Source organism: Ananas comosus, linkage group 19 (assembly GCF_001540865.1).
Source record: "Ananas comosus cultivar F153 linkage group 19, ASM154086v1, whole genome shotgun sequence".
NCBI classification, from domain to species: Eukaryota; Viridiplantae; Streptophyta; class Magnoliopsida; order Poales; family Bromeliaceae; genus Ananas; species Ananas comosus.
The window spans coordinates 9,414,415-9,436,958 of NC_033639.1; the positions used below are offsets into that span (position 1 = coordinate 9,414,415).

The 22,544-nt window shown below is 37.0% G+C and overlaps 3 protein-coding genes across 7 annotated transcripts; 1 reads left to right on the top strand and 2 right to left on the bottom strand.

The window, feature by feature from the left end:
• LOC109724605 (serine/threonine-protein kinase HT1-like) lies at positions 1,310-5,999 on the top strand. Of its 2 annotated transcripts, none has more exons than XM_020253483.1 (3): positions 1,310-1,499; positions 2,113-3,138; positions 5,015-5,999. In XM_020253483.1, exons 2-3 carry the CDS (start codon positions 2,222-2,224, stop codon positions 5,352-5,354), a joined length of 1,257 nt encoding a protein of 418 aa, XP_020109072.1. In that variant the 5' UTR covers positions 1,310-1,499; positions 2,113-2,221; the 3' UTR covers positions 5,355-5,999. The 2 variants fall into 2 exon arrangements, with proteins under 2 accessions (XP_020109072.1, XP_020109071.1); XM_020253482.1 differs by having other exon boundaries at positions 2,123-3,138.
• On the bottom strand, positions 7,196-13,094 carry LOC109724604. 2 transcript variants are annotated; one of them, XM_020253481.1, is made up of 9 exons: positions 12,836-13,094; positions 11,401-11,477; positions 11,143-11,323; positions 10,423-10,499; positions 10,009-10,312; positions 9,535-9,659; positions 8,594-9,127; positions 8,023-8,235; positions 7,196-7,800 (listed from the first exon to the last, which is right to left on the bottom strand). In XM_020253481.1, the coding sequence occupies exons 1-9, from the start codon at positions 12,867-12,869 to the stop codon at positions 7,438-7,440; spliced, it is 1,908 nt and encodes a 635-aa protein (XP_020109070.1). In that variant the 5' UTR covers positions 12,870-13,094; the 3' UTR covers positions 7,196-7,437. The 2 variants fall into 2 exon arrangements, with proteins under 2 accessions (XP_020109070.1, XP_020109069.1); XM_020253480.1 differs by having other exon boundaries at positions 9,976-10,312.
• Positions 17,838-22,544, bottom strand: LOC109724865 (squamosa promoter-binding-like protein 11). Of its 3 annotated transcripts, none has more exons than XM_020253813.1 (5): positions 22,377-22,544; positions 21,492-22,215; positions 20,838-20,974; positions 19,267-19,503; positions 17,838-18,453 (listed from the first exon to the last, which is right to left on the bottom strand). In XM_020253813.1, the coding sequence occupies exons 2-5, from the start codon at positions 22,055-22,057 to the stop codon at positions 18,116-18,118; spliced, it is 1,278 nt and encodes a 425-aa protein (XP_020109402.1). In that variant the 5' UTR covers positions 22,058-22,215; positions 22,377-22,544; the 3' UTR covers positions 17,838-18,115. The 3 variants fall into 3 exon arrangements, with proteins under 3 accessions (XP_020109402.1, XP_020109401.1, XP_020109403.1); XM_020253812.1 differs by having other exon boundaries at positions 21,492-22,218; XM_020253814.1 differs by having other exon boundaries at positions 21,543-22,218; positions 22,377-22,541.

Consider the following 22,544-nt stretch of genomic DNA (forward strand, 5'->3'; position numbering starts at 1 on the left):
CTAATAAGAGGTTAAAAAAACTTAAAATTAAAATAATTCACTTTAACTAGTACATTAATTACCTTTGACATTATTTTATTTGTTAAAATTTAAAAGAACTTAAAACTGCTGTATTGTATTTAGAAAAAACTTCTAATACCACCCGTGAGGGACTTTTTTAAAAAATAACCCTGTGAAAGTTCGTATTTGCCAAACTAATTCCGTAAAATTTTTATTTGTAAAACTAACCCTCCTTTCGCCACGTGGCTCTTTAGAAGACGGTAAACCATTCACCGTCTTTAGTGCAAAATTTTTCTTTCCGCCTTTTTCCCTTTCCGCTCTGTCAAGTCCGCTTTTTCTGTGCCCTCGAGAAGACAGGGAACGATTTACCGTCTTATTAAGGACACCATATTATGGACTTGGAAAGATTTACGCAGTATAGGAATTTGTACTAAAGACGGTGAATGGTTCACCGTCTTATGAAGATGGTGAACCATTCACCGCCTTCACAACAAATATCAAAGACGGTGAACGATTAACCGTCTTTTTGAGGAATCCCTGATGTGGCGCCCACGTGGCGAGAGGAGGGTTAGTTTCACAAATAAAAATTTCACAGGGTTAGTTTGGCAAATACGAAATTTTACAGGGTTATTTTCGAAAAAAGTCCCCCCGGGAGTTTCACCCTTTTTTACTTTAGTATCCTGTTATTTAAAGTGTATCAATTTAGTGCCTGTAATTTTATTTTTATCTTTTTATTATCGATACCACTAATTTTTTTCGTTAAATTAGTAATAAAGTTAAAACTAAAGAGAACTAAAGTGAATATTCGATAAATCTAGATGGAGTATCTGAAGTACTTTGTATAAAATTTTACAAACTATTAACGAAAAAGCTTACAAAAAGATAAAAATGAAACCGCATTACACTAACTTGATACACTTTAAACCACAGAGTACTAAAGCGAGAAAGTACGAAACCACGGGGGTGGTATTTGAAGTTTTTCCTTTTTTTTATAATGTAATATAGTATAAATTATAAAAATTCTATTAATCTTGTAGCGCTAGTAAAAAAAAAATATTTTGATTTATCTAATACGAGTAAGTATTAGTAATTATTTATATACAAGTGTGATTATTAAGACAAGTATCTGGACTGTTTTGTGAATTTGCCCTACTCTTTTATTAATAAGTTGTTGTAAAAAAAAATTTTAAAAATCGAATTATAATTAAAAAATGAATTAATTATTAATTACTAATTAATTTACGAGCTTAAAATACTTAAAAGGGGGAATTAGGAGGGCAAAACGGGAAATAAACACAAACGCCTCTCTCTCTAACTCTCTCTCTCTCTCTCTCTAATTCTCTCTCCAACTCGTCGTCGTCTTCGTCTTCGTCTCCTCTTCGCTCTCCACGAGCTCTCCCAATCCCCCATTTCTCCGCCTATTCCCCGCCGATCTTCTCCCTCGCGCAGGCGATTCCTCCTCGGCGTCGCCTTCGCCGTGCGATCCCCTCCCGATCGAGGTGCGTATCGCAGTAATCGGGGAGGTTTTTTGCTTCGGTCGGAGAATTTGTTCGATTCTAGGGTTTCTGTGCTTGTTTGAACCATAGTTTGTGTTTCTTGAGCTTTGGAATGGCTTTCTTAGCTCTGAAATTGGTGTCGGCGTAGTGGCTGTTAATTTGTGGTCTTAGCTGTGTGATTACTCCGTTTTCGGAATTTATTGCAATTTAGTTCCAAATTTGTCGATTGAGAACAAATTGAGGTGATCTGAGTTGGTAATGCGTAGGGTTGTACGGTTCTAGGGTTCGATTCTTAGGTTTCGTGTTGATTCTATTGATATAGAGATAAAAGTTCTCGTTTTTCTCGAACCCAGTGTTGAGAGTTGGTTTCTGTTGCAGTGATTGTTAATCTGTGGTCTTTTAGGTGTCTGAATTGATCGTTTTTGAGGGGTTTAGTAGAGTTTGGCTCACAAAATAGTCGTTTTAGAACACATTGAGGTGATTTTAGTCAGTAATTTGGTACACCCGTGCAATTCTAGGTTTCTTTCTCAGATTTCGTGTTGACTCCATTTTCTTCTGAGATGAAAAGTTCTCATTTTTCTCTAATCACTGTAAAATGCTGATGACTTCCTTTTAGATTCTTGCAGTTCGAGTCTGAGCAATTGGTGGAGCTCGAATGCTGCATTTTGTCGAACGAAAGGGAGAATTTTGATCAATATAAATCTTTTTAAATTGGATTTTCAAAGATGTTAGAGGGCCCTAAATTCCACGGAATCATGGGAGGTGGTGGCGGCGGCCATGACCACAATAGTAACATATACGACATGGCTTACTACCACAAGCTTGGTGAGGGTTCCAACATGTCAGTCGACAGTATCAATAGCTTACAAACCACCAACAATGGTGGCTCGATTGCTATGTCTGTAGACAACAGCAGTGTCGGCTCAAGCGACTCACACACCGCCATCCTTAACCATGCCTCTGGGCTCCGCCCACACCCACCTGCCAACCATTCGATAGGAAACAGTGTGTTTCGCCCCAGTAGGGTTTCTCATCCCCTTAACAATGATGCCTTATCTCGGGCGTTGATGGACCCGCAATACCCTACACAGCCGCTCATGGATTTTGAGGAGTGGACGCTTGATTTGGGGAAGCTTAACATGGGAATGCCATTTGCTCAGGGGGCTTTTGGGAAGCTTTATAAAGGCACCTACAATGGAGAAGATGTTGCAATTAAGCTGCTGGAAAAGCCTGAGAATGACCTGGAGAGAGCGCAGTTGATGGAACAACAGTTCGCTCAGGAGGTTATGATGCTGGCCACTTTGAAGCACCCGAATATAGTGAGGTTTATTGGGGCTTGCAGAAAGCCTATAGTTTGGTGCATCGTTACTGAGTACGCAAAGGGTGGTTCGGTGCGGCAATTTCTAATGAGAAGGCAGAACAGGTCGGTGCCGCTGAAGCTGGCGGTGAAGCAGGCACTTGATGTTGCCAAGGGAATGGCTTATGTTCATGGATTAGGGTTTATTCACAGGGATCTCAAGTCGGACAACCTACTGATCTTTTCGGACAAATCCATCAAGATTGCGGACTTTGGTGTGGCCCGCATTGAGGTGCAGACCGAAGGGATGACTCCGGAGACAGGAACATATCGTTGGATGGCACCGTAAGTTCAATAACCTTTTGTAATTATCACGCTGTCAGCAGATTTCCTTCGGATGCTTGTATCTTTCAGGGTGTGCCAAGTCAGCAAATCTTCAGCTGGGACATCTCTTCATTGGTTTATTAATATTGGTTATGCTTAAGTTAAATTGCAATATTCTAGTATTTTACATGCTTCAGGAAATGCTGACGATTTCTTAAACTTCATTAGCTTCTGATTGTTTCACCTGAATAACAGTGTGCATTTCTGATATGTTAAGTGCTGCTTTGGTAACGTTAGATTAATCAGAGCCAAGAATTTAAAATTTAGGAGTGTGGGACTCTTTTAATTCACCTACCGCTAACTACCATGCTAAGTTATGCCATATTTTCTAATTATCTAGGGCGTATAAATTCACTGGGTGTTTCAAAGGCTTGTCACTATATTAATCAGAACCAAAATGGACATTGACTCTGCTAGGTGTTGGGTCACTGGGTCATTCTCATCCTGTCAAGTAGCATTAGCTGATATGTTATAAAATGAGCTTTCTTTATATAGCACAAGTAGTGGTTGGACAGGTAGTGCTTTAAACCTCTACCTAATAGGTTAAGAGGTCCAAAGCCACCTAGCGTCAGCAACTAGTGATTTTATCGCCAATTTAATCTAAAATGGTTTGGTTCGCTTAGATTCATCTACCCTGCTCGGTTAACTTGTTCAACTGCTGGTTCGGTGAGTGTTCGCAGGTCAGCTGCTACTCTGGTTTAAAGACAATACTGAACCGACTTGGTTAAGAGTTCGCTCGTTGAGCCAGTTGGGCAACAGCAATGTTTTTAGGTCCTGCTTATTGTTTTGCTAGTTGAACCGGGTTGTCGAGCTCGTCAGTTTCCTTCTTGGCTTATTGTTCGACCTGTGGTTCGACAACTGGTCAAGCCACTGACTCCAAGCATATCTGGATTATTTTGACAATTTGACACTCTGAATGATAGGTATTATTAAGGTTGAATGCCACTGTAAGCTACCTGGTTAATGCCTTGATAACCAAGACTGTTCGACCAAGGATTTAATTATTGGATGATAGATACTATTAGGATTGGATGCCACTACAAGCTACTCGATTAATGCCTTGAAAACCAAGAGAGTTCGACGATAGATCATAAGATTTTAATTATTGAGTCATGGTACCGTGCCGCTTAAGGGTTGGTACAGTTGAGCATGTGGCCCGTATTGTAGCATTCAGTGCATTATTGGTCGTCAAATTCACTAATCTTATATTTTGTCTGGAAGGCTCAGATAAAATCTAGGTCCTAGGATACCTCTTGGATGCTATTAGGGGAGGACAATATGGTGGCAATGTTAACTCCTGTGAGTCCCTTTGAGCGGGAGCTTTTATTATTTGTTTGTAAATGCATGAGAAGTTTCTTTTTTGATGAATGTTTACCTTCTCAATAATTGCCAATTTCGAATTAATAATGTAGATATCATGCTTACTCTTCCTGATCTACTGAACTTAACACCTGCAAGCTTCAGAATTAGATGAAGTGCAACGATTATCTTTTTTATATTATAAAATGGAAAGAAAATGCAAGATGTCATTACTTCAGATACAATTATATTAATCTGTAATGCTTCCATATTTATCTTTCGTATATATAAGTTGCTATTTATAAAGAAGACAGACATTTGTTGTGATTTGTCCACCTTCATGTTCCTACTTGCCAAAAATTGTTAGTTGCGCTACTTGTTGTTCAGGGTAATAAGATTTGGTTTAGTTTGGCAACAAACCAACTATTGTTAGATCAAATAGCATAGTCAGTCAACTGTGACCAACTTACAGTTATCTTAGCATATCAAGCTTTTCTCTTTTAACCCATGGTCGCCCTTCTTTGTTTTTCATATGCAGAGAGATGATCCAGCACAGACCTTACACCCAGAAAGTCGATGTGTATAGCTTTGGTATTGTCCTGTGGGAGCTCATAACTGGCATGCTTCCCTTTGCAAACATGACAGCTGTCCAGGCGGCATTTGCGGTTGTGAACAAGGGTGTCCGTCCTATTGTACCGCCGGACTGCCCACCCTCCCTTGGCGAGATCATGACCCGCTGTTGGGATGCGAATCCCGATGCACGTCCCCCTTTTACCGAAATCGTTGCTATGCTCGAGAATGCCGAGATGGAGATCATGAGCACCGTCCGGAAGGCTCGATTCCGGTGTTGCATTTCCGAGCCTATGACCACAGAATGAAACCCTAGAGAGGGGAAAAAGTTGAAAAGAAGAAAAAGGAAAAAAAGAAAAGAAAGAGTAGTGATTCATGTATCTCCGAACGTACTCAGAATATTGTCGATGAGTCAACTTGATATATATACAGCGGCCACCGAATGTTTTAACTTTTCAGATTGCGTGCCAGTTTTGAAATGTAAAAAAGTTAAACCAATCACTAGCCGCCGCATATGTACAACCGACTCGAACAATATTATACGGTACCGTCTGAGGTACATGCAGCATTACTTAAAAGGCGAAGGAAGAAAAAGAGTAAGGCAGCCCAAGTATGTTCTATCTATCATTTTAATGGACTGATTTATTGGAGAAAAAAAGAATTTGTTGTGTTTGTGGGTTTCTAGTTGCTTTTCCTCTACGAGAGGTTTACTTTTCTAGGGTTTTCCTCCTCTGGGTTTCTTTCTTTTCTTGTTGGATCTTTTATGATGTTGGTAAGCTTCATAGCTTATTTTGTCTTTGTGAAATATATATATATAATATATATGTTCTTCTCCTGCCTGTTCTGTGAGATACGTGAATTTGCTGTCTCTGACAGACCTATCCTCTCTGTCATATCTCCAATGATATATAACATAGTAGTCATCCAATAAATGCTTCTTTAGTACTGCATTATCTGGTTTTAATGTATTTTATTATTGCTTACCTGCCTTTATTGTTTATAAAATAATATTGTGGCGTTTCTTGTTGTGGTGTTTCGTAGACAAAAATTTTGTGGGCACCGGGGACTGCGGATCGGCGCCACGGCGCCGATGGGTGCCCTTCTCAAGTTGCTTTCTCTCTCTCTCTCTCTCTCTCTCTCTAAAAACACAAGGCTTTTTTTTTTCTTTCCATTCGTGGCCGTCAGATGGGCCACATGGTGCCCATCTCCATAGTCCCAAACTAATTAGTTTGAAGATTATGCTCATAAAATTTTTGTCCGTGTTTAGTAAAGGCCTGTCACAAAGCACTAATAAATTATTTTTGGAAAAACATCAAATGATTTTACATTTTTTCATTTTAGTACCCTATGGTTTAACATGTATTAATTTAGTGCCCTGCGATTTCATTTTTATTTTTTTATTATCAATTTTACTAATTTCTTTTCATTAAATCAGTGATAAAATTAAAACTAAAGGATACTAAAGTAAATATTCTCGATAAACCTAGGTGGAATATCTGAAGTTTTTTGTATATAATTTAACGAAATATTAACGGAGAAATTGACGAAAAAATAAAAATGAAACCATAGGATACTAATTTGATACATTTTAAATCACAGGATACTAAAATGAGAAAGTACGAAACTACCGGGGTGGTATTTGAAGTTTCCCCTAAAATTTTTTTGTTTGGAGCTTTTTGTTACTAAGAAGATCATTTTCAGCTTTTGGTCGCAGCAGCAGTTCTATAATCTCCTCAATTTGCCAAACAACTGGATAGAGCACCGCTCCTAAAACCTGGTCAAATAGGAAAAAACACCTCTTGCATAGATATTACTATCATTGCGAGTATCAGTAGTTATATATCTTATGGCAAGAGGATCATTATATATGCTAAAAGAATTTGGGATCATTACATAGATATTACTATCATTGCGAGTATCAGTAAATATAAGAAATTAGTCATAACACTTCTCGAAGGAGTCCAGCATTTCCAGTTTTATTCATCCAACTGCAAATGAGACGAGGAATGATGAAACAAAGAAATTTAGAAAGAAGAGGAAAAAAAAAAAAAAAAACAACAAAAAAAAGAACTTATTCATTTGGGATCCAACCGGGAACTTTACAAAGGCTTGCAAAAGGACTGCAGCTCTTCTTAAAGGCTACCCAATATGAGAAGGGAATTAAAGAGGACTACAATTAGAGCCCGAGAATGGTGGAAAGGCTATGTGTAGTATACAAACTGAACTGCCACTGCAGCTGCCGCCACCCTTTGAAGAAACTAGTCCTACCATCATTTGCTTTCTCTCACAAACTCGCGCAACCACCGCCGATTTTAGCTTCCCAATTCTCTTCCTAAGAAGATGAAAGAAAGGCATTGATGAAAAAAATAAGCTTCTGAGGCGACTTCTTCTCTAACTGCTTTCTTTCGGAGCAGCGGCATTCGGCTTCTTGGCTTCTTCGGGCGTGGCAGCCGAAGCGGAAGTGTTTAGCGAGGCGCTTTTGTCGGCTAACTGGCCTCTGCTGTTCGCCTCTTCTAACCGGACAACTTGAGCAAAGCTCTTGGTGATGTGGCTTATGCGGTCGCCATGGCCCGCGACTGAGTTGGCTGATATCTGCTGCTGCTGGTGCTGCTGTTGCTGCTGCAGCAGCAGCGCCTTGTTCTCTTGCATGGCTTTCTCCCGCTGCTCGTAGAACTCGAAGTCGTCAAGGATAGACATCTCGGCCTCATGGTTCTTGAAAATAGTCAGCATCTCTAGACCCTGTTCCAGTTTAACCTGAATGATTTCGATCCAGTGTGTTATATATTGCAATATGCCCAGAAAAAGAGAGCACCGAAAAAAAAAAGCGCATAATGCACAAGGTATCATCGGATAACTTGTTCCGATACCAAATAGGCCCTAAAGGAAGATGAGATACGAGAAGAAGAATAAGGAAAAGAACAATAAAGCAAGAAATGAATTGCAATGAAATTCTTATATTAACTGAAAGAACTTCACCTCCTGCGTATCTCTGCTGTTGGTTACAGGCTTATTCTCATTATTCTCGAGAATGATATGACGGAACAGATTATTCGGGACATCTTTCACGATGTGCCACTTGACGGGGAACTGGCCGGTCCACTTGTCTTGCTGCCAATAGTCCACGCTCTTCTCGAAGTCAACGGGTCCAACCATCTCGGCGACACCGCAGAACTGACCACTCGCGTTTACCTATCAATGTTGTTTCTACGTTAATTACATGATGTCAATCGAAAAAATAAAGTGAACAAAAAGAAAGGGGCTGTTGCATGAATATGAAATTTTACATATATAACCCTTTACAAAAGTGCCCTTATCTCCGTACGGGAGAGTTGGTTTTCTGTCCCAAAAGGTTTTTCAAAAGAGGGACATTCTTGCAAGAAGATCGGATTATATGTAAGAAATTAAGATTCAAAGGGCATATATGAAAATTCAATTCTGTACGGATAGATAATTGTACGATAATTGTATGGTAGTGTGTATGCAAATTTCGCAACAATAAAGTTTTCTCCAGCGAAATTGTAAAGGAGACAAAGGGCCTCAAAATTACCGAGAAAAACAAAAAAATGGGGTAGGGATCTTCTCTCTCCTTCGCCTCGTGAAAAGCAGAATCCAACTTCTTGTTCCCGTTGGCCGTGCTGGCCCAAACACCATACTTGATGCTCTTATGGACATTATCCTCACTGTATGATTTTATTATGAAAAACCTGGCATTCGTATACTCCGTAGGAAAGTCCGGACTATTGTACAACTCTTCATTTACTCCCGTAATGGGCTTGTCCCTTTTATTCTCTGGCAAGGAATCCTGTTCTGCAGCTTGCTTCTTGGGTCTAGTGGCCCGTGGGCCTCGGCTTTGCTCATTGAGAAAGTCGAGAGGCCCATTGCAGCTGCATACCAAAGCACTCCCCTTTCCTCGTCTCCTGCCTTTGTCGACGGCAATTGAATTTCGGTTATTCATGCCCAAGCTTGGAGTGGACCCCACGAAATTACCGACATGCTGATACAACCCACTGTGAGAATACCCTCTTTCATAGGAGCTATTGGAGGATCCGAAACCATATAAAGATTTTTGATGCTGTGAAGCCTGAAGGTTATTAGAAAGTAAATGCTTTGGGAAATTTAGATGAACCTTACTGGGGTTAAGACTAATAAATCATACTGAACCAGTAGAAAATTAAAAGAGAAGATAAGAACCCTGTGTTCGAAACCATTGCCATAGTTCAACACATTTTAGCGGTTTCCACACCACCAAACTGGTAAATTCCAATTAAACATAAGCACACAAAAATAGAGCTTTTCTTCTGCCTAGTTTTATATTTCTGACCATTTACCTTAGGACATATTGAATGGGATTGAAATAAAGTTTCAGCACAATTCCATCTCTCATCTTGTCTATTGTTTAGCACGATAGTGCAGGTAAGTGATCATTTAAATTAGAAATTCTTGAAGAAACACACATACTTGTAACAGAGAAAGAAAGGAAATGATTACCATTCCAGAAGCCGCAGGAATGGTACTCTGTCCAAATGAACCAGGAGCACCAATTGGCTGCGGTGAAGCTGCAGGTGACGGCAGTGTAGTTACAGAACCAGAACCATCCGATGGTTTCGACCAATCTAATAAAAGGCAGTAAAAAAACAAAAAGCATTATCAGAGCTTTCCCACAAACCCTTTATCGCTAAGGAGAAATTGTCGCCGACACCAGGTGCAGCATGTCAGCACTCGACAGTGCACTTCCCAGTGATCCGTCACACGTCTCATCTCATACTTAAATGCTCACCACCAAGTGGATTGCAGCCTTTTCTTGATTTAAAAATAATTTTTGTTGGATGGTGGGCTTAGAAGTATGAGACATAATGGAGGACAGACATGGTGCACCACGTGCAAGCAATGATTTCTTCTTGAAGAGCCAAAACTACCAAACAGAACTACCTCTACCAAAAGAACCATAGGATAGATGATAACCCGGTCTCGGCCCGAAAAGCAAGCTACTTGAACTCAAAGCATCAGTGAGAAAAGCTCCTTGAGGATCGACGGGCATCATTGGGTCAGCTTGTGACATCGGAGATGGAGGATTCATATACGGCATGCCCGGAGGCTGCTGGTAGTAAGGAGCTGTGAACGGGAAGTGCTGAGGAGAGTAGAGCTGGCCATCTCCACTTATTGAAGGTAGCGGAGTTGTGACAGGCGAATAGGGCCCATAAGGCATTTGTGGGCTGAATCCGAAGCCGGTATGGAAGAGAAGGGAATGATTCTCATTGTACATACCCTTCAAAAAATAAAAAGAAAGAAAATAGAAAAGGAAAAGAGATTTAAAAAAACTGAAAAGGATTTGTTAAAAGAAGATGAGAAAAGGCCAGTGCATATTATGTTACTCACAGCTGATCCAATTTCCAAGCCCTCAACGCTCAAATAATGGGGATAGTCTTCCCACTCGCCTGCAGGGTTAGCATATCCTGAAAAGAAAAACACAAGATTATTTTGATGCTAGTAAAACAGACAATAATGAAAATCCTGTGAGGACATGAAGGAATGGAAGTGGACAGATGCAACATCAAACCATTTGTCAATCTTTTACCCACATATAAGAAGCCAAAAAATAACATAAAGTTCTTTAATATGAGGAAAAGCATAAAATAAGACATGCAAAATTGAGATACTAAATTATCAGTCACAATATGAGAACTTCATACTCCGACAAGAAAGGGTTAGATTAATAGAATGTAATACATATTAAAATCTTGATCAGAAAAGTAAAGAGCTGTCACTGTCACATTTTGATTTTGGTGGGTATTCATCATATAAACTACCATTCAGAAAATTGAAAATATAAAGAAATCTAATCCGTATCAGTTACCAAGTCATCTGTGCAGCCTCTATAGACTTCTAATTGGACTAATTAGACACTCAAAAAGCATTAGTAGTAATAAGATATGAATCAAAGTTAAAAATCAAACAGTTAAAGTACAACTTTTCGAGAGCATAACACAGTTAGGTTTAACAGTAAGAGAACATACGTGATATGGAAAAGATTCTTCAAACAATATTCTTAATACGATAGAAATATGTGAAGCAGAAAAAAAAAGAAAAGAATCTGACCTGCATATAGGACCGTTTGCACCTGAGAAGCACTAACATTTGGTAGTTGGACAACACTACTATGTTCTCCACCTTCACTGTGAGACCCAATCTTGATTTGGGAATCTCTAGATAGATCGATTGTATTTGCTTCATGTGAAGCATCGGATGTCCTTGTTTGCTCATCTTGATCAGAAAGAGGCTGATAGATAAGTAATGCACAATATCATTAGCTAAGATTTGAGCCTAAAAGAAGGAAAAAGTTGAAGAGGTAATGACCTGCTCTTGAGAGCTCGCAGCATCAACAGCTTTCTGATTAGAGTCTATAGATAATGGTTCCGCTGACCCTTTCACATCTAAAATCGAACAACAAAGAATCAATGAGCTCCGAAAAAACCAAATTTAAAAATAAAAGAAATCCTTATACTTTCAACGTAATCAAACGAGATCTATAAGTGAATCGTTCTGCACAATATGATAGGTTGGCTTCCTCTTGTTTGTCCCTTTTTGTAGTTCAATAACATTTTAATAGAAATGTTTCATCTATGATCTATCAAATGCACTTTACACAATAACTAATTAAAAAGTACAATAAACTAATGAATCTGGATAAATATCTAAAGCTACAAGAGACAACAAGTTGAGAAAGGCCGTCAATTCGAACTTCTAAATCCGTGCTATAAATTATGATGATTGGATACAACTGACTAACAAGTTCCTTAAAACTTCTACACGTTACAAATCTTCCTCACAGATTACCTTAACAGGTCTGTCCAATTAAGGACAATCCTGCACCTCTGAGCAACCAACAGCATCCTGCTTAAAGGTCAATTTTAGCACAACCACCTATATAATAGCTACAGTTTCCCTTACCTTCCAAGCATTAAAATCCAACTCATAGACCAAACTATTCAAAACTCCACAATGCAAGGTATTCCTAAATACAGGATTGGGTATTACAGTACTCTGACCAACTGTGCGCTGGCCCACAAATCTCAAACAGTTGCCGAAAAAATAACACATAACAAGGATACCCAAAATGCATTGCAGGATAACCCTGAGCTGCAAAGGAGAATCAAATAGTACTTGCAGAAGTTCTTATGCCTAGAATACTATATTCAATATTCTCCGAGCAACCATGAATACAACACAGTTAAGTCACAGCATGACCAATATACATCTCCCAATTTCCTCTTCAAGCATCCAAATATGAGGATTTCAAACTACTTTCACAAAAATAACCTATTGGGATTGTCAGTTTTCGGTTAGATTTGTAGTCATCTAAATCAGAATCAAAGTCATCTTGATTAATCAGAAGTAGGCAAGGATTCAGAACGAGATCTAAGAAAGCTTCTTAGAAAGAACATGGAGATCGCCAATAATTACCTACAGATTCTATCACTAAGCACAATAAACATAAAAAATACAAGCAAGAAACGAGCTTAATCCAATTCCTGCTCGCCGATCACAGCACTAAACATCAGCAACACGCCCAAATCCCGATTCACACCTCAACCAACGAGATCTTTCCATTCCTCGCATAAACTCGACACTCACAACGCAGCCACACCGCAAACCGAATCGAAACAACGAGGAAACTCATCCCCGATCCAAATCAAACATCACAATGCGAGAGCCCCGAACACGACGCACCAATCGATCTACGGATTAATCCAACAAAACAGTAAGAATCGATCGAAAAACTGCTCATTACCAGCTTGATCCGGCGCTTGCTGCGGAGTCGCCATCGGAGGCTCAGATCCGGAAAGTCGTCGCCGCGGATCGCGACGGGATCGACGAAATCCGGAGAAAACGAAGCCCTAGCTCCGATTACACCTACCGCATCGTCTCCTTCCCCTCTCCTTGGATCGGATTCGGCGTTGGATTCGTCGTGATTGGAGAGAGAGAGAGAGAGAGAGAGAGAGAGGAGGGGGGGTTTAGAGGGGAGGAGAGGGGAAAACGAAGCTGATGCGCCTTTATGAATTTATTTATACTGTGGAGGAAAAAAAGATAACGGAGAGAATCGAGAGAAAGAGCGAGGGGTTGTGTGCAAAAAGGTTGGGGGAAATATGTAACGAAACCCCTCAACTATTAGTTATTTTGAAAAAAAGGCATTTTAATAATTTTATTTGGTTTGATTTTGAATTATTTTAGTCAATTGAATTGAAAGTATAGCTAATAAAATTTTTAATATTAATCTAATATATTAACTTTTAAAATTATTTAAATTCATAATAATTAAAAGTTGGTGGGTGCTGAGAAAAAAAGAGATAAAATTTTTTTGTCTATTCCAAAACGGATTTTTCGAGGAGTTTTTCATATATTTTTATGCATATTTCAATTTTTTTATAAACCATAAAAAGACATATAATCATTAAAATATGTAAGATTAGGTAAATTATTATTTTTTTTATGAAACTTATCATAATATAATTAACTTGAGCAGTATACATTTCCTGAAGTATTAAACATATTAGAATGTATTAAAACTTTTGCTGGAGAAGTTCAATTATTTATATAGATCAAAACATTTTAAATTTTAAAAATAAGTCTAATCCAGGTCATTAAGGATCTTTGTAACATCAAATTTGCACATTGATAAAAATTAAAAAACTCATTTCTATTCTAATAAAATGAATCGTCTTTTTTTATCCTTTCGTAATGACTCATCTACGTCAATTTACTTTAGATTAAATTGGTTATAATAAAATTGCGTAGTTAGTGTTGGAGTGCAAATATATATAAAAGTTTGAAAATTAAAATAATAATAATAAATTTAAGGACCAAGTTACAATGATGAGGTAGTGCAGGTACTGTGCATGCATTTTTAAGCTTAATATTACAAATAATAAGTATTTTTTACTGCAATTATTTAAAATTTTATTTATTTATTTTTGGGTAGGGCGTTTTTGAGGTTATGGTATTTATCACTATTAATTTTGGATAATTTTATCCATTTATAAATCCAATTCTACGAACATATGATAGACAGAATAAAAAAAAGGAGTAAATAAATATTCCCTGCAAAAGCTTATAATCAATTTATTAAAAAAATATTTTAAATATAAACGAACGGTTATAATTAATCTGTTAGAAAATAACATTTCTATGCATCTATAAATCCAATATACTATGAATGGTTACGATCAATTTGTTTAAAAATATCTCAAATAAAAATAAATGGCTATGATCAATCTGTTAAAAAAAGTATTTCTATTCATTTATTTTACATTAAAATTAAAATTTGAGTTTAAATCATGAATTAAATTAAATTTTAGATATCAAATTTTAATTAACAATTTAAAAAATTTAATTATAGTTGATCAAAATTAAATTTTAAATTTTAAAGTAAATGTGAATTAAATCTTGATGTTTTTAGTTTAAAACATATGCTTCAATTTTAGATTCATCATATTTGGAAAAATATATAAAAATATTCAATATCTATATTAAAAAAATATTACAGATATTTTCTAATAAAATATAACATATAAATTTATAAAATATAATTTTTATTGTAAATTTAATTTATATTGATTTGAGATAAATATTAAGTAATTGTTACGTATATTTGCACATACACTCGACTAGTAATAATAAAACTTAGTAATAATAAAACTTTTTACATTTTAGTAAATTATATGGACCAAATTTATCCAATATACATGAAACAATTTACTAATTAATTTAGTGGGACCTGAGAGTAATATTTTTTTAGACAAAACTAAGCTATTGTTTAGACTAAGATATTTTAGAATCTCACTGTTTAAACTAAATCAAATCTCTTGTTGTTTTCTTCCAAAAATTTAAAACTAATTAAATCATCCAAAAAAAAAAAAAAAAAAAGATTGGTGAGAGAGAGAGAGAGAGAGAGAGAGAGAAAATTATTTAGTTGTGATTTTTGGTTGTTTGTTTGTTTTTTTTGTTTTTTTTTTTTTGGTCGGGAAAAGTGAAGAGATTCCTTAAGTTGTGAAGAGAAAAGGTGTAAGAGATGACTCAGAAATCCAAATGCGGGAGAATCACAAAGTTTTACAACTTTTGCATTACACGTTGGCTTTTGGATTTACACGAACTAGAAATGGTCCAGATCCAAATCCAATCCAATCATGGGCCCAAACTAATTGGGTTCGGGTTTAAATTATTTCGAGTTTAATCTGAGTTACATCCGAGTTAAGGGTCTGTTTGGTCTCGCTGAAGGATTCAGTATCATTTGAGAAAGTACTAACTCAGTAGTAGTACTATTATGAGAAATACTATATGCAGCAGTAAAACTAAGAGCCCGTTTGTTTTGGTGTAAGTAGAGTGATGGAACTCAAGTTCCATCACTTTCGTTATTTGTTTTGATGTAAGTGAAAAATATAATGTAACTCAAGTTACGTTAGAGCTCCACTTCACCTACTCTCGACTTCCTCCTCTAAAGTGTCGAACTCGACTTTCACTACACTCAACCTCCTCTAAAAAATTTATTAAACAGTAAAACCTAAACTTTACTTTCTTTATAATGAGTTAGAATTACCTTATTTATAATAAATTAGAATTATCTTTAAATAATAAAAAAAAAATTAATTATATAATAGATTAAATTTTATAGTGGTAAATTTACTACTATATTTAGGATATAATGAGATCCACTTACTTACATCAAAACAAACAACGGAACTCAAAACACTAATTTTATCAGCACCAAGTTACGTCAAAACAAACAACAGAAGTGATTGAATTTAACTTTCAAGCGGTACGAGTTACGTCAAAATAAACAACAAAAAAATAATCATACTTCAGAAAAACTCAAACACCACTACACTTGACTTATGTTGAATCTATAAGTACGTCAATCCAAAGAGAAACTAAATTGTAACTTTTGAATCTCTATTATTGCTTCACGGCGAAGTCGCAATGTGGAGATAGTACAGAGATATATATAGTACCCATGCATTTGACCTTTGTTTGTTTTTTTTGTTTTTTTTGTTTTTTTTTGTTTTTTGGGGTTCTTTGTTGCTAAGACACAACTCTGATCCATGAAAACGACAACATGCCACATAAGACCATAGATAGATTGAAATGTGAATTAAACAAGAAAGGTAGGGAAAACTTCAAAAACCCTTCCTGTGGTTTCGTACTTTTTTATTTCAGTACCCTGTGGTTTAAAGTGTATCAAGTTAGTACCCTGTGGTTTCGCACTTTCTCACTTTAGTACCATGTGGTTTTATTTTTGTATCAAGTTAGTACCCAGTGGTTTTTAAACCACATGGTACTAAAGTGAAAAAGTGCGAAACCACAGAGTACTAATTTGATACACTTTTAACCACATGGTACTAAAGTAAAAAAGTGCGAAACCACAGGATACTAACTTGATACACTTTAAACTACGGGGTACTAAAGTGAAAAAAAGTGAAACCACATGGGGGTATTCGAAAATTTTCCCAAAAAGGTATTTTGAATTGTTGGTTAATAAGATTCCCCTACTCTTGTTTTTAAATTTCTTTAGAACCTCTGGGATAAACACTATGAAAATAGGAAGTTTCATGTTTTGTAGTAACCCGCATGTTACAGCGGGTAGATACTGTTTAAGTAAAAATTTGTAAAAATAAAATATTATTTTAGTAAAAAAAAAGTAAATATAGTTTATATTATTGACAAACATTTTTTTTAACAAAAAAACTATAATGAAAGAGAATCAATCATTTCAATAAAATTATTAAATTTTGTTCAAAGGAAATCACATATCATGCAAATGGATGATTAAAATTATTTTTATAACACAATAATAAAAAAAAAATTATATTGCAGTTAATATGAGCCATGACTAAAGAAAGACCCACAATAATATATAAGACAATTTATAAGTATTATATATATATATATATATATAATCAATTAATTGACTCCGAATATGAAACACAACAAAGATTCGAATTTGCAAATTTAAGGAAGAGGGTGGAAGACCAAAAGGTAAAGGAAAGAGGTAAAAAAAAAAAATTTAGGCCTTAGTAAATCTAAAGAAAATGAGAAAAAATAATAAAAAAAAGCCCCACTCCTCAAATTAAGAGGGTAGGTACATGTAGAATTTAGTCATAAAGATTAATGTATAGATATAGATAGATTGTTAAGAGGTTAAAAATATTATTAAGTTACTAAAAGTGAGATATTTCACTCAACCATAGTAATAGGTTAAAATGTATAGACCTTATCTAAACTATAGACTATTTTTAATTAATTATTTTCAATATTTTAAAATTTTAATTTTACAATCTAATTTTTCAATTTATTTAATTTGAATGAGTCCACAACATTATGCATCATTTATCTTTACATGTATGATTAGTATTATAATACAATTTTTGTATTATAAATTTCTTAAAATAATTAATTTATATTTTAGCATCAAAATAAAACAAATTGAAGATGGTATAGAAAAATTAAATTTTTTTAAAGACTGTATAGCCAATTCAAAATGATTCATAATTTAGATAAATTCTGTATCCTTTTAGCAAGGTAATATAAGATTTTTGACAGAAAAATCAAACTTTCCAAAGTTACCAACACTGGTTTCAAAGTGGTGCTATATTTCAAGTTTTCTTTCTAAACATTTTACCTGTTAACACAAGAACTGCAACTAAAAATCATAACACCAATTTTTGTTAAACAAAGTTTGAGGAAAATGACTTGATTGAAATAAAAATTCAACTTCCGTGCATCAAATGCATCACACCACATCAAGAAAGAAAATAAACTTAAATAGAACATACACAGCTGCGAATTCCAAATGTCGAGCAATTTAACTTAAACAGGATCATTCGCTCGAGTACTAGGGTTTTCGAGTACGAAGACAAATGTCAAAAGCACAACACAAAGCAGTTACAACAGCAGATTCATAAAAACTAAAAAAAGTCGTACATTACAAATTCTTCTAACAAAATAAACATGTCATAGGATCGAAAGTTTACCTGAGATCTTATTTCAATCTGCAAAAGCACTCGAACTAATTCGGACTTCAATGTATCCGACCAGTATCGAAGAAGCTGGTCTCGTAGGGAGACTTGAGAAGTTGAAACTCCTGCAGAGGACTAACATTGCTATTGGCAGCGAAAGGAATTTCTGGCTGCTGCTGAGCCAAAAGCGGTTTATCGTGCCAGTGATAAGCTGAAGTAGAGTTTCCCAGGTAAGATGGTGCGGGCTGAGAAGCGCTTATTTGGTTAGTGTCCACAAACTGGATGAGAGAAGCCGTTCCAGGGTCTGGAGAGCCCCACGAGCTAGATGACAGAAGAGAGAGAGCACGCTGAAGATCCGGTGCTCCACCTAAGTTTGAAGCAGTTACAGATGCTTCCGGACCTGTATAAATTACGGACATATGAAGCAGAGTCAACTAAAACCAAAAGCCCTCTTCGGAATCGCTGGAGCACAGTACTTTTTTGAGTAAAAAATTTTGATCAAGCGCTAGCAATTTTTTCACAAAATATGCCCAGGATGGCAGCTACCCTTTGCAGACAGAAGCTTCGAAGTGTAATTTCAGCATCCATCGATGGTGAAGCTTCAGAACTAAATTAAAAAAACACATGGATACTGCCAATATACAATTACAGAGCGTAACTGCCCATCTCATTTTAAAGAATCAGGTTCAATTTGGCTGTCACAACTTGCTTGACTAGCATCTACGGAAGTTTAAATAAGGAAAGTAGACTACTGATGACGCATGATCTGCAAATATCTTAACTAAATGTAATTATGTTAATAAGCTAAGAAAATCAGCAAGCAAAAAGTTGAGAGTGAATGATCATCCATAGCGAAAACTTAATGATTGCAGTTCTCAGGTGAGATGCATTAGTTTTCTACTTCTAACTTCGAATGCAAGATTTGTAGAAACAAAACAAATACAAATAATGCCTTGTTATCTTTCTTTCCTGATTTGGTTTTATTTTCCTAATGCTATCCTCAGCAACAATTTTCTCATTAGCAAAAATACCACACTAAGAAAAGAAGCATATCACACTGAATCACATAGATGAGATGATCATGGTAAATCAGATGAAGGTACTCTTGTGAAAGCAGTATCGAGCCATTGGGTAGAAGCAGAACATAATGGAGTTTCATAAGTTTAACCCAACAGAAATATATCACCTTGTTTGAGGACCTTGGCTACTTTACCTTTGAGAGGCATGAGCCTGTCCACGTCATGACAAAGAGTTGAGAAGGGGCTTGATAGCTTCGAGTTACTCATTTGCAGTTGTTGTCCATCAACACCTCCTGCTTTTGTTGATTTGATCCATGATTCTTTCATTTGCGACAGCTTGTCAGATGAGCCTCCCCATGCAGAGCTTGTTAGGGGTCTCATCTGATCTGTCGGAGGTTTACTCCACACGAAACTTATCTGCCGTCCCTCATCTGCACAGGCAACAAAAATATTATACAAAATCGATCGAAAATACAAAGTGAAAGTATTATCGAACATGGTGGGAGGTCTGGGAAGTGATTTGTGCCCCAAGAAGGAATATGACATATTGCTCAAGCAGTAGGCATACGGCTGGTCATTCGATGAATTTGATGGCTAAAGCAGTCTTCATGAGAAGACAAGTATACGAAGCAACAATGAGATTACAGACTAGGATAAGCCTAATTTTGTGAAACATAGTCCCCAAACAACTTGCCAAATTCTTTGAGTAACAGTATATCGCTTACCAAGATAGGTATTACCTTCTATCTGTGAACAAGTGAATGATGTATCAATCACCAAGGAAGGTAATAAATGATAATTTCCCTATCTGCGATGCACAAGTAGTTATCCTACAAGTAAATTAATTTTCTGAAAACAATGACAAGTGGAAATAGGACGAAAAGGAGATCCTGCTTCTAAACAGATTTAAACATGAAGAGATGACAGCCTGAATTTCTTCTAAAGATTAGCGAACATAATAATAGAACCAAGAGTATTTTTACGTCAAAACAAAATGATGAAAGACTAATATTAATAGGAAGAAAAAATATGGCAAATAAGAAAATTAGTTTTACAGTATTTACCTTAGTTATTTCATAAAAAGCAGATATTATATCCAATCTTTAACAAATATTATATCCAATCTTTAACAAGTTAATGAAAACTAAACATAAAATTTTTTACATATTTACTCCAACATGTCTTATACTTTGCTAAATTGTTTGCAAGAAATTAGAAGAACCACTACATGCCTACCAGAATGAATAAGTACCTAAAATGTTACTTTTAGTTATTAATAGGTTATTTTGGTCAAGTAATATGTGAGCCACAAGATAGGCCAAGAGAGTTAGTCAATAGGTATAATGGTAAACCAAGAAAGTATCGAGGACGATGTATACACACAAATAACAAGGAAAAACAAACTGGCTTAGGCATCAAAGAAAAAACAAAAAGCAAGCATTAAATTTGAAGGTACAAAGTTCTATCACACAACAGAGTACAAAATAAGAAACTAATACACTTGTAAAATGACATACTACTACATTGAGAAGTAAAATTTTGCCCATTTCTTAGAGAAGTTGTAAAAGCTCGTTTAGAAATATTAATTAAACTGATCTAGATCACATCATAATGGAGGACATCTCAAGAGAACAACGGCTATAGCAGCATGACAAATCTCATACTTCATATAGTAACAAAACAAGTGTTTGTAACAATAAGAAGCCAATAGAAACAATCGTTTTAATAGCAAAAAAGATCCATGAGATACAACTACAAAATTTACCATAAAATGAAGAAGAAAGCCTCGAAGAACTAAATGAGAACGCCACGGGCTGTGGCTTACGGCGACGTGCATTATGATCAGACAGACGTCTGCGACAGCTCCTCTTCTTCTGATCAAACTCCGACAAAGCATGGAACCTTAAACAATACCGGAAAGATAATCGTCATATCAGATATATGTAGGAAACTATAAGATGTAACTATGCAAACATTCTAAATATCATGTGGATTTGAACTGTTCGGCCCAGTAGAAGGTTCTACAAAAGTCCTATTGAATTAAATATGTTCGAAGAAGTACTATCGCCTAGTTGACCCGGCTTCTCAAACACCACCTCTGCTCAATAGGCAAAAGTTAGATGTTTGACAGACAATTATGGAGCTCCTTGCTACTGCGAGATGCCGAAGCTAACATTTAAGCCTCAAAAGCAAAAACTCCGATTTAGAGCTTCTGCTTCTATTTTTTGTACAAAGATACTCATACTGCACTTCTGCAAAAGCTCCAGTGAGGCCAAACCAGCCTCCTGCCGTAGCTAGAAGTAGAAACACCAGATTACAAGAGCCAAACCAGAGCTTCTGCCGGCCGTAAGCTCATTTTAATAGCCAACCACAGCCAGACGCACCCAACTACTGCTTCTTCAGCAGAGAAGCTACTCACTCAATCAACGCCGAATTACTCCCTAAAACCACTTCCGGAAAAGAACCACACCTGCTGCATTGCTGACAAAACCGGCGCTCCAGGCCGTTGACAGTAACCTTAGGACATTTGGAATGGCTCTCGCAAACCCTATGCTTCCGGTGGTAATCCTTCGCCGAGCTGAGATCGATATTACAGCCCTCTACCTGACAGAAACTACTCAAAGCGCTCGCCTGCGACACCTTCGCCTTCTTTAAAGCGGCGGCGGCTGCTGCGGCCGCCGCCGAAGACGACGACGACGACTGTGATGCATCCTCAAAGTAAGTCCTTTTCCCCAATCTCAACCCAATCGCCGCCACCCCAGCCCCCGCCCCCGCCGCAGGCGCCGCCGCCGTGTTCTTCGCGGTCGGCGAGATCGCCGGCTCCTTCTTAAGCGTCGGATCCACAACCGACGACGACGATCCCCCGGAGGAGTAGATAGACCCATCGTCGATCCTCTGCTGCGCCGCCGCCGCCGCCTCCTCCGCCGCCGCCGCCACTGGGTTATCCCAATCCCAAAGCAACGGGGTCTTCGCGCTCCACTCCATCCTCAATCCAGCATACAGTAAAATTCGCAGCAACTATCGAGATCTAGCTAGGGTTTCGCAGATCCACTTCGGAGAAACCCCAAATCCGCGGCCAAATCACCCCGAAAACGCCCCGAAAACCCCGATCGAAAGGCTAAAAAATCCCAACTTTTTTAAACCTTCTACAATCAAAAAAAGAAAAAAGTAAAAAGAGTCAACGGCGGGAGTAAGCAGCCCAAAACAAAATCGAAAAAGAATTTGGAAAAAAAAAAAAAAAAAAAGTAGGATTGAGATGGAGAGTGATGGGGGATTTGAAGGTGGAGAGCGAGGAGGGACAAACCCTAGAAGGGATTTGGGGAGAGAGAGGAGCGCTTTTTGGGTATCATCATGATTTGGGACAAAAAATGTGTGTGTGAGAGAGAGAGAGAGAGAGAGAGAGAGGGGGTGGGGTGTGTGCGCACACAAATGAATGAGGAGATGATGAGGAGAAGAGATGGGGGGATTGGGG

Excerpts from the sequence above, each read along its gene's own strand:
- LOC109724605 (XM_020253483.1), top strand. The coding sequence starts at position 2,222 with ATGTTAGAGGGCCCTAAATTCCACGGAATCATGGGAGGTGGTGGCGGC. Across the intron at positions 3,139-5,014 it reads ACATATCGTTGGATGGCACC|AGAGATGATCCAGCACAGAC; the intron begins GTAAGTTCAATA and ends TTTCATATGCAG.
- LOC109724604 (XM_020253480.1), bottom strand. The coding sequence starts at position 12,869 with ATGGCGACTCCGCAGCAAGCGCCGGATCAAGCTG. Across the intron at positions 10,500-11,142 it reads GCAAACGGTCCTATATGCAG|GATATGCTAACCCTGCAGGC; the intron begins GTCAGATTCTTT and ends TTTTCTTTTCAG. Across the intron at positions 9,128-9,534 it reads TTCCTGCGGCTTCTGGAATG|GCTTCACAGCATCAAAAATC; the intron begins GTAATCATTTCC and ends AATAACCTTCAG.
- LOC109724865 (XM_020253813.1), bottom strand. The coding sequence starts at position 22,057 with ATGGAGTGGAGCGCGAAGACCCCGTTGCTTTGGGATTGGGATAACCCA. Across the intron at positions 19,504-20,837 it reads GCTTTCTTCTTCATTTTATG|ATGAGGGACGGCAGATAAGT; the intron begins GTAAATTTTGTA and ends TTGCCTGTGCAG. Across the intron at positions 18,454-19,266 it reads CAGGCTCATGCCTCTCAAAG|GTCCGGAAGCATCTGTAACT; the intron begins GTAAAGTAGCCA and ends TAATTTATACAG.